This window comes from Oncorhynchus mykiss, chromosome 3 (assembly GCF_013265735.2).
Source record: "Oncorhynchus mykiss isolate Arlee chromosome 3, USDA_OmykA_1.1, whole genome shotgun sequence".
Taxonomy (NCBI): Eukaryota; Metazoa; Chordata; class Actinopteri; order Salmoniformes; family Salmonidae; genus Oncorhynchus; species Oncorhynchus mykiss.
This window is the reverse complement of record NC_048567.1, coordinates 69,903,856-69,915,730: the sequence shown is the minus strand read 5'-3', so window position 1 is coordinate 69,915,730 and position 11,875 is coordinate 69,903,856. Positions and strand designations below refer to the sequence as shown.

Here is an 11,875-nt window from a genome sequence, read left to right as displayed (position 1 = left end):
CGCCCTGCCCTATTCGGTGGAAGAGTAGAGACAAGTGCATGGATGGACTTAGGAGTTCCAGTCCACCACGCAACCAATGTACACTACTGGGATGTTTGTTTGGTGCATAGACGTAGGTTTGGTGCGCCTTATTCACCTTCATATCCCCTTTGCATTAACTCAGTCCCAACCCAGACCTTAGCCTGTGCTCTGTCTATCTGACCATTAGAAACACCGTTGTCATCTATAACTGTAATTTGCTTGGGTAAAAAAATACCCCAAATAACGGTGGTTAAAAAAAACATAACATTCTATCCACTGTCTCAAAAATTCGACTACATCACACTGTCCTCGTTCATTTTGAGACTGTGGTATGTTCATTCTCTGATAATAACCCAGCCCACTGAAAGTTGTCAAGATCCTCACCAGGAGGCCAATAATTGAGCTGGGAAAATGGTGGAATTGACTGAATATTCATCACACATGGAATGACTAAGACGTTTTCGTGATGGACACACACGAATTTCCCATTTTACGTTTCTCATTAAATGATAAACACTAAACGTCCAGTGTCCTGTATGTTATGTGCATACATAACGGTGAAATTAGTTATTTTCTGTGATTCACTGACTGATATTACAGCCCAAAAAATGGGTTATATTGTCACATACACCAGATAGGTGCAGTGAAATGAGTTGTTTTACAGGTTCAGTCATAGTAGTATGGCACCCCTATTGAAAATGTGGGTTAAGTGCCTTGCTCAACGTCACAACGACAGATGTTTAACCCCTTCGGCTCGGATATTCAAACCAGCGACCTTTTGATTACTGACCCAAGGCGCTAACTGCTAGGCTACCTGCTGTGACTGTTCTTTTGTTGAAATACACTGCACTCTATGCCACAAAGACAAGGGGACCGTTTAATTATAGACACACCGGATCTGAATAATAATTAACCTATGGAAATCAAATCAAATCAAATGAGCAGTAGACAACAATGTGCAAATCAAATATGCTGATTTCTCAAGAGGTCTGCTGAGAAAATGAAGCTTTTAATGGGCAGCTACTTATTTCAAACCTTACATCATCATTCCCTAATGAATCTTTGTGTTCTTCTCAATTAGATGATTCATGTTATTCCCTGATTAGAAAGTTATTGTTATTCCCTGATTAGAAAGTTATAGTTGTTAAACCAGCTCTGTTCAATGCTCAGGCTGTGCTGACAAAATGAAGCTTTTAATGGGCAGCTACTTACTTCAACCCTTACATCATCATCCCCTAATAAGTATATTATATCTATGTGTGGCTGCATACCTGAAGGATGCACTAACCCATATCAGTGGAGATACTGCATGCCAACCTCAGTAGTCCCCAGTGATCCTCCCAAGGATTGGAATATCTCTATTGCTTCTGTCTGGTTGTTTGATATTTATTGAGCACCACAATCAACTCATAGCCAAAGGAGGGTCTGTAATAATTAATTACATCATCAATTATCCAACACCCTCAAGAGTCCACCTGCAACTTTGCATGAATATTTGTCCAAAATTCACAGCATTCAAGGATAAAGTTGACATCAGCAGTTGATGTTAGCATTCCAAGGGTACAACTTTGCTCTCAGGAAATGAAGTTGTTAGTTTATATATGTTTATATATGTACATGTAAAATGGAATATATCTACATAGTTTCATATTTCTACCTCATCACTAGTAGCAGCAGTAGTAGTATGATTATTACAGTGTCTCGTATTATTAGTGTCGTGTATGAGAAACAGACGCCTCACAAGTCCTCAACTGGCAGCTTCATTAAATAGTACCCGCAAAACGCCAGTCTCAACGTCAACAGTGAAGAGGCAACTCTGGGATGCTGGCCTTGTAGGCAGAGTTCCTCTGTCCAGTGTCTGTGTTCTTTTGCCCATGTTAATCATTTATTTTTATTGGCCAGTCTGAGATATGGCTTTTTCTTTGCAACTCTGCCTAGAAGGCCAGCATCCCGGGGGCCTCTTCACTGTTGCCATTGAGACTGGTGTTTTGCGTGTACCATTTAATGAAGCTGCCAGTTGAGGACTTTTGAGGCGCTTGTTTCTCAAACTAGACACTCTAATGTACTTGTCCTCTTGTTCAGTTGTGCACCGGGGCCTCCCACTCCTCTTTCTATTCTAGTTAAAGCCAGTTTGCGCTGTTCTGTGAAGGGAGTAGTACACAGCGTTGTACGAGATCTTCAATTTCATGGCAATTTCTCACATGGAATATCCTTCATTTCTCAGGACAAGAATAGACTGATGAGTTTCAGAAGAAAGTGGTTTGTTTCTGGACGTTTTGAGCCTGTAATCAAAACCTCAAATGCTGATGCTCCAGATACTCAACTAGTCTAAAGAAGGTACATTATTGCTTCTTTGATCAGAACAACAGTTTTCAGCTATGCTAACATAATTGCTAGAGGGCTTTCTAATGATCAATTAGCCTTTCAAAATGTAAACTTGGATTAGCTAACACAACGTGCCATTGGAACACAGGATTGATGGATGCTGATAATGTAGATATTCCATTTAAAAAATCATCAGTTTCCAGCTCCAATAGTCATTTACAACATTAAAAATGTCTACACTGTATTTCTGATCAATTTGATGTTATTTTAATGGACAAAAAATGTGCTTTTCTTTTAAAACAAAGACATTTCTAAGTGACCCCAAACGTTTGAACGGTAGTGCATCTCTTGTCCCCCTATTTTAGGTTGGTATAAAATGCTACCATCTGGCTCGTCACATGCATTGCTCCTGACGACTTACCCAGAATTGAATTCCGCTGCTCTATCGACCCGCTACATACGCTCAGTCTAAATTTGCAAGTTGTTTGTGTGACTTCAAAATGAGGGGTGTTGTATAAAACAAATGATTGGATAATGTCTAACAAATCTGACCAATCAGAGTATCAAAGTTGACAAAAGTCATCATGTCGGCTGGCTCTGTCTCAACCCATCGGTTTCTGAGACCAATCAGAACAGTCATAATGTGTTCCTATTCTAGAAATCATAGGAGAGGGAGGCAAATCTAGAGTCATCGTGGAGAAGGAAACTCAGTTTGGCCGTAGCGTTGTGGATGGGTAGCCAGGCTTATACAGCTTATCAGAGAGCCTGATAAAGGGAGTCTACCCAGATGCTTTTAAATGTCACACGGCAGATGATAACCTTTTTTACATGCTGTAATTGTGTACAACTCAAAGGGGAGCAGTGTGACAGTGAGTCCTGTTTTGTTGCTGGTGATTGTGGCTTGACATTTTTGGGGTTGGGGTGAAGAGGTGACCAGTAGGGGGTGACCAGTTTAACCACTTCATTGCTCTCAGTCACGACTCCTTAGAAACTGTAAAATAAAAACACATGAACTGAATGACATTCATCCACTCCATAACAGCACACCAATGGTTCCCCCACGGAGAGTGTTATCCACTGATTGAAGGAGGCACAATAGCCCCTCATACTTTATGAATAGATCTCCAAAGGTCCTCAGCATTGCTCTGTAACTTGGACTAAAAGCAGCAGATGATGTCTCATTCCGTGCACCACTTCAGAGAGAGCACACTGGTATCTCACTAAAATAGGTGCAATTTTCACAACTAGGCTGTGTTGGAAGATCCAGTAGAGTCATGTGTACCAGTCTTTTTTGTGGTATACTTTGGTGTGAAATAGTCTAACATGCTGCTAAGTGCATCTTTTATACCTTAACTGGTTGATTAGAGGAATATTCTAAAAACTTTAGGTCACAGTCTCAAAACATTTAGGATCCAGCATCCCAGAACGTCCGTCTGTGCCCAGCAGGGTATAAACATATTATAGGAGAAGACATGGCACAAAGCATCTGCCCTGACCATGTTTCTACATTGGCTCTCCCGTATGCCACAGAACTGTGTTAGCCAGCTGAAAAAACACCTAGATATTAGAATTTGATTAATCAATCACATGTGTTCTAACTTCTAGTAGTTTGACATTACAGGAGTAAAATCGATTGTCTGTTCTTTCAGAATGCTCTGGGATATCTGATTACCACTGAGATCTTGCGCAAGCATTGCCAGGGCTGGAAGTTATTATTATTCATTTAAGATAAGGAAAGGGCACAGGTTTCAGAGCATTGATGCCATTTTATTTCTCTAACTCAATCACAAATTACATTCAACCTCTCTCCCTGTCTTCACTTCAATGAAAGGGGACAGAATTTACATCATAGTTCAGATTATTATCTGGATTTCCCAGGCAACCGACGCTCCCCTCTATCGCATAGAGAACTGATTATTTGTGTCTAAAATGAACTCATCTCTATTGTTCAGTTCATTTGTCTGAAATAGACTGTGGATATCCCAGAGAGAAATCAGTTATTTCTAAAAGCCATCGTTTGAATGAGTCATTCAAGACGCCTTATACAATTACCACCTCCCATAGAGTTAGAACCGCAGCAGGAAACAATAGGAATACAAGTAATCTAAGAAATATAATTAAAAAAATAATCTATTAAAAGCACTTTCCTGAACGTCGTGAACTCTCTGAACTATATTACAATTATTGATATAATGTTGTCTTTGTGCCGCTCATTGTGCGGCAATGAGTATTAGCACCACGGACAGCAACTGGTCCGACGCTCTAGCCGTATATGGAACCGCGAGAACATCTGTGCATTCCGCCTTCATCCTCTTCCGTTTGAAAAATATTTCTCAACGGGGTGCTCCGGCCAGCTAAGGCACTCTTGCTTTGATCTGCAACGCAAAAAAAACGTGACTACCGTCTGTGTATGGACATCGTGCATCACATATAGCTGAGTCCTGTCTACTCGCATTGCATTCAGTGATCAAAGGGGAATAGAACGTTCCCATAGGCATTTTTGGTCTATAGGCCTACTAACTATGTCCAACTTTGTTTGGTTTTAAACTAAATGAAAAAAAAGTATACTTTACATTTGACGTTCATTGCATGAATAACAAGCTGTGTGTGAACTTGTGCATATACCACCATCTACTGGTAACACGCCTGTACTTGGAAGGCATGTATGAGATAAGACTTGTTGCTGGTCTGTGATTCTTCTGATCAAAAGTGGTTGGGATAATTTGCTTTAATCGATTGATTAACAAAAATAATTGTCTTCAAACACTAGGCACATGATGTTGGAATAACAATAACAAATCGGCATTGACTGAGGGGGATAGAGAATGCGGTGTTGAGAATACAAGTCCCATAAATCTTAGGTAGATTATGGTTGGTAGAATAAGACAGGCCGCTTACCAAATTTCGGAACCTGTTGAAGATATGCTCACCCATCAATTTCTTGGAGTGCGGCTCTGACGAGCTGTTCGTGGGGCGGGCGGGGTACCTGTGCGCTGACCTGGTGGTGAAACAGAAACTGGGGATTGAGGTGAGAGCCTGAGGGAACAGGGAAAATACCAATTACTAAAATCAAAAAATTATTAGGCCTACTGACCAGGAGATATATGACCTGAAAAATAATGTATCTCTACTGGCTCTCTTGGCTCCATATTCCCTGATCTCAAACATTACTTTAATGAAATAAACTTCTCAAATCTAATGTCACAGATTCTTAGCAAGGATCAGATCCAGGCCATTTGCCAGGTTATTATAGAGTCTGGTAAACAGTATGCCACGAGGAAGAGAAAACCCTATCCTCTCATGTACTCCTACTATGGGACTGAGTATTTGGGTAAGTAGGCCTACATGTCTAGCCTACATGGTTGAGTGGCAGGAGGCGGGATTACTAATGAGCTTATATTGTCATGAGGGCCTTAAATGACCTCTTTGTCATTTGTGTGACGCCTTCACTCTTATCTGAAAGGACTAGATAGGTGAAAGCCCAGTAGCAGCCACAATACCCAGACCCACCGCCTCAACAGAACACAGTACCCAGACCTCCCGCCTCAACAGAACACAGTAACCAGACCCACCGCCTCAACAGAACACAGTACCCAGACCCACCGCCTCAACAGAACACAGTACCCAGACCCACCGCCTCAACAGAACACAGTACCCAGACCCACCGCCTCAACAGAACACAGTACCCAGACCCCCCGCCTCAACAGAACACAGTACCCAGACCCACCGCCTCAACAGAACACAATACCCAGACCCACCGCCTCAACAGAACACAGTACCCAGACCCACCGCCTCAACAGAACACAGTACCCAGACCCACCGCCTCAACAGAACACAATACCCAGACCCACCGCCTCAACAGAACACAGTACCCAGACCCACCGCCTCAACAGAACACAGTACCCAGACCCACCGCCTCAACAGAACACAGTACCCAGACCCCCCGCCTCAACAGAACACAGTACCCAGACCCACCGCCTCAACAGAACACAGTACCCAGACCCACCGCCTCAACAGAGCACAGCACCCAGACCCAGACCCACCTCCCCAACAGAACACAGTACCCAGACCCACAGCCTCAACAGAGCACAGCACCCAGACCCAGACCCACCGCCTCAACAGAACACAGTACCCAGACCCACTTCCTCAACACAGTACCCAGAACCATTGTGAACAGAACACAGTACCCAGACCCACTGCCTCAATATAACACAGTAAGCAGACCCACAGACCCACCAGACCCACTGCCCACAACCCAGACCTGGACCAACCACCTCAATAGAACACAAGTGTTCCATGTGTCCAGCATTTGACTGCAAGAGTCACAGGGTATTCTCTAATGGAATCAGAGAGGCTGTCTTTTTGAATGGATGCAGGCTATTGAATCATGTGCTTTATGCTTGTATGTGCTGCTTGTGTGTGTGTATGTGCTGCTTGTGTGTGTGTGTGTGTGTGTGCACCTGTGTGTGCACCTGTGTTTCTCTCCCCAGGTGCAGCCCATGGCCTGTCGTCGGTGCTGCAGATGTTGCTGTGTTACCAGGAGGTGCTGAATGGAGGGGACAGGGATCTGGTCGGGCAGATTGTGGACTTCCTCATGAACTAGGAGCAGAACGGTAACTGGCCGGCCGAGCTGGGAGCCATGACAGAGAGGGAGAATGAGCTGGTGCACTGGTGCCATGGTGCGCCAGGTACACTTTCAATCTGGCTCTTAATTGATTGATGTACTGATTTAGATAATATAGATACAATAAGAGGTAAGTGGTTTCCCAGGTTTCCAATGTAATTGATGCTCATGCCTCTTCCCAGGTGTAGCCTACCTCTTTGACAAAGCCTACCTGATCAATAGGAAGCCCCAGTACCTGGACACATGCATCCGCAGTGGGGAGCAGGTGTGGCTGAAGGGCCTGCTGAAGAAAGGTCCAGGGATCTGCCATGGAATGGCAGGCAGCGCCTATGTCTTCATGTTACTGTACTGCCTCACAGGGAACTCCAAATCTACCGTGCTCAGAGGCATGGAGGCTTAGTTGGACAAATCACTGCTGTTCTCTGTTTCCCTCTCTCTCTTTCTCTGTCTCCTGTACTCTTCTAATATCTCCTTTCTTTGTGTATTTCTCCTTATCTCACCCTAGTTCTAGTGGCTTCCTCTCCTTGGTCTGCACTGATCTGAAAACACAGGCTGGGTTAAAGCAACGTAGTGGATTCCTCTCCTTGGTCTGCACTGATCTGAAAACACAGGCTGGGTTAAAGCAACGTAGTGGATTCCTCTCCTTGGTCTGCACTGATCTGAAAACACAGGCTGGGTTAAAGCAACGTAGTGGATTCCTCTCCTTGGTCTGCACTGATCTGAAAACACAGGCTGGGTTAAAGCAACGTAGTGGATTCCTCTCCTTGGTCTGCACTTATCTGAAAACACAGGCTGGGTTAAAGCAACGTAGTGGATTCCTCTCCTTGGTCTGCACTGATCTGAAAACACAGGCTGGGTTAAAGCAACGTAGTGGATTCCTCTCCTTGGTCTGCACTGATCTGAAAACACAGGCTGGGTTAAAGCAACGTAGTGGATTCCTTGCAGCTCAGTGCTTTCACCTGACGTGCTCTTTCACATCAGCGCATATGTGGAGATAGGACATGAGAAGAGGAAGCAGCTTTTGACTATTGAGATGCAACCCCCTGTCCTGCCTCACCCTCACCAAAGATACTGTATATAATGACGAGATGGTTTTGTCTCCACCCTAACAATGGGAGTCGTTGTCCCAAAGGTGGGAAGACAGGCGATATGCTTATCAGTCTGCTTATTAAACGCAATGAGCCCATAGAAACACATTGAATAACACTGCGTGGACAGATGTTGACGGTAGTGGACCCACAAGCTTTGCCTCTTCCTCTCTGCCCTGACCCAAGTCTCCTCTTTTCTCCCCACAGGTTTGCAGAGTTCCTGTTTACGGAAGAGTTCAAGGTGGGCTCCTGCTCAGTCACCAGTGTTTATAGTCTGTTTGAGGGCCTGTCTGGAGCCGTTTGCTTCTTGGGTTGACCTCCTTCAGCCCGACCAATCAGAGTTCCCACTCTTCAGTGTGTTTGTGTGATTAAGGCTACGGTTGAACAATGCATCCTTCCTTCCTCCTTACATTACAAGGATGGCTCACCACAGAATTAAAACTTGAACTGGTTATGTCATCACTGATTGTTCTTTTATTAATGTGAAGTGTTTATGTGATTCTTAGATGAAATGTGTTGTAAATATCTGAGGGCGAGGGTGTCGCTATCAATGTGAGACATTTCTCCCAGAACAACTATGCTCTGCTGACATTGACGTTCTGCTTTATTTCCTGTCTGGTAAAAATATGAAAGCCTCCCTTTCAAATCAAATTATATTGGTCACATACACATGGTTAGCAGATGTTAATGCGAGTGTAGCAAAATGCTTGTGCTTCTAGTCCCGACAGTGCAGTAATATCTAACAAGTAATCTAACAAATTCACAACAACTACCTTATACACACAAATGTAAAGGGATGAATAAGAATATGTACATATAAATATATGAATGAGCGATGGTCGTGTGGCATAGGCAAGATGCAGGAAATGGTATAGAATACAGTATATACAGTTGAAGTGGGAAGTTTACTTACACTTTAGCCAAATACATTTAAACTCAGTTTTTCACAATTCCTGACATTTAATCCTAGTAAAAATTCCCTGTCTTAGGCCAGTTAGAATCTCCACTTTATTTTAAGAATGTGAAATGTCAGAATAATAGTAGAGGGAATTATTTATTGCAGCTTTCCTTTCTTTCATCACATTCCCTGTGGGTCAGAAGTTTATATACTCAATTAGTATTTGGTAGCATTGCCTTTAAATTGGTTAACTTGAGTCAAACATTTTGGGTAGCCTTCCACAATAAGTTGGGTGAATTTTGGCCCATTCCTCCTGACAGAGCTGGTGTAACTGAGTCAGGTTGTAGGCCTCCTTGCTCGCAAACGCTTTTTCAGTTCTGCCCACACATTTTCTATAGGATTGAAGTCAGGGCTTTGTGATGGCCCCTCCAATACCTTGACTTTGTTGTCCTTAAGCCACTTTGCCACAACTTTGGAATTATGCTTGGGGTCATTGTCCATTTGGAAGACCCATTTACGACCAAGCTGTAACTTCCTGACTGATGTCTTGAGATGTTGCTTCAAAATGTCCAGATAGTTTTCTTTCCTCATGATGCCATCTATTTTGTGAAGTGCACCAGTACCTCCTGCAGCAAAGCACCCCCACATGATGCTGCCACCCCCACATGATGCTGCCACCCCCATGCTTCACGGTTGGGATGGTGTTCTTCGGCTTGCAAGCCTCCCCCTTTATCATCCAAACATAATGATGGTCATTATGGCCAAACAGTTCTATTTTTGTTTCATCAGACCAGAGGACATTGCTCCAAAAAGTAAGATCTTTGTCCTCATGTGCAGTTGCAAACCGTAGTCTGGCTTTATCTGGTTTTGGGGAAGTGGATTCTTCCTTGCTGAGCGTCCTTTCAGATTATGTCGATATAGGACTCGTTTTACTGTGGATATAGATACTTTTGTAATGGTTTCCTCCAGCATTTTCACAAGGTCCTTTGCTGTTGTTCTGGGATTGATTTGCACTTTTCGCACCAAAGTATGTTCATCTCTAGGAGACAGAATGCGTCTCCTTCCTGAGCGGTATGAAGGCTGCGTGGTCCCATGGTGTTTATACTTGCGTACTATTGTTTGTACAGATGAATGTGGTCCCTTCTTGCGTTTGGAAATTGTTCCCAAGGATGAACCAGACTTGTGGAGGTCTCCATTTTTTTCTGAGGTCCTGGCTAATTTCTTTTGATTTCCCCATGATGTCAAGCAAAGAGGCACTGAGTTTGAAGGTAGGCCTTGAAACATCCACAGGTACACCTCCAATTGACTCAAATGATGTCAATTAGCCTATCAGAAGATTCTAAAGCCATTGCATAATTTTCTGAAATTTTCCAAGCTGTTTAAAGGCACAGTCAACTTAGTGTATGTTAACTTCTGACCCACTGGAATTGTGATACAGTGAGTTATAAGTGAAATAATCTGTCTGTGAACAATTTTTGGAAAAATGACTTGTGTCATGCACAAAGTAGATGTCCTAACCGACTTGTCAAAACCATAGTTTGTTAACAAGAAATTTATGGAGTGGTTTAAAAATGAGTTTTAATGAATCCAACCTAAGTGTATGTAAACTTCCAAATTCAAATGTACATATGAGATGAGTAATGTAGGATATGAAAACATTATTAAAGTGGCGTTATTTAAAGTGACCAGTGATACCTTTATTACATCCATTTATTGAAGTGGTCAGAGATTTGAGTCTGTATGTTGGCAGCAGCCTCTCTATGGCTGTTTAACAGTCTGATGGCCTTGAGATAGAAGCTGTTTTACAGTCTCAATACAGTCTCAGTATTTTTGGCCTTCCTGTGACATCGGGTGTTGATGGTGTCCTGGAGGGCAGGTAGATTGCCCCCGGTGATGCATTGTGCAGACCGCATTACCCCCTGGAGAGCCTTGCGGTTGAGGGCGGTGCAGTTGCCGTACCAGGCGGTGATACAGCGCGACAGGATGCTCTCGATCAGTGGTCTAAAACACTGCATCTCAGTACAAGAGGTGTCACTGCAGTACTTGGTTCGAATCCAGGCTGCATCACTTCTGGCCGTGATAGGGCCCGTCGTTGTGGACTATGAATCCCATTGTTAGGGCGGAGACACAAGCATCTCGACACTGTGCAAATACAAATAAGAGTAATGGAGAGCACTGTATAATACGACATACTTAGCATACTGATAGGTATTAGGCCTACACAGATCAACACATGGTTCACTTGAGGGTGCTGTTAAAATAGGTCCAAATATCATCATTAGTAATCTGGATCAACTCAAACCATTGTTTACCACCTGGGAATTCTTGCAACTTTATTGCAACTTTCTTAAGACACATTAAATGGAGGTTTTAACATGAGCCATTTGCTTCACTGTATGGCAACAGCCGTACATTCATTTGTACCCTGATATTTTGTGAGCTACTCTCCAGTTGAAAAATGCCCAATTTCTTATGGACGCTATCTGTGATGTTACTCTCTGAACTGACCTTACTTGAGAACACTAGATTAGACTGTATCTGTGACGCAATTTCTTTGGTAGGAAATCTGTTGAGGTCAATGTTTCCATGTGTTGCATTGTCAATATGTAGGTGGCCTAAAGGCTTCCTGTTCTTTAAAGATCTTGATAATGTATACTGTATACTATAATGTGGGCCTATTGATATATTAATGTAAAGTCTCCTGTAATATTGTGGCATTTTTTCCTTACATGTGTAATTTATTGATTTGCAGGATCATTAAAACCTTCCAAATTGAGGATAATTACTGTTATTTTTGTTGTTGTTGAACAGCGATGAGGGCGCCACTGAATGTTTTTATCATTAGTTCTTCGCACACATGAGCGCAATGCGAACTCAACGCGCCACCTATCGGTCCTTTCCGGAACAACACCACTAGAC

The 11,875-nt window shown here is 43.0% G+C and overlaps 1 protein-coding gene across 1 annotated transcript; it reads left to right on the top strand.

Annotated features, from left to right (window-relative positions):
* The first annotated feature begins 4,569 nt into the window (after positions 1-4,569).
* Positions 4,570-8,426, top strand: LOC110504590 (lanC-like protein 3). The gene is given in 7 exon segments (XM_021583357.2): positions 4,570-4,598; positions 5,236-5,374; positions 5,554-5,677; positions 6,837-7,034; positions 7,153-7,341; positions 8,247-8,368; positions 8,370-8,426. Coding segments are annotated over 7 exon segments (858 nt in total).
* The last annotated feature ends 3,449 nt before the right edge of the window (positions 8,427-11,875 follow it).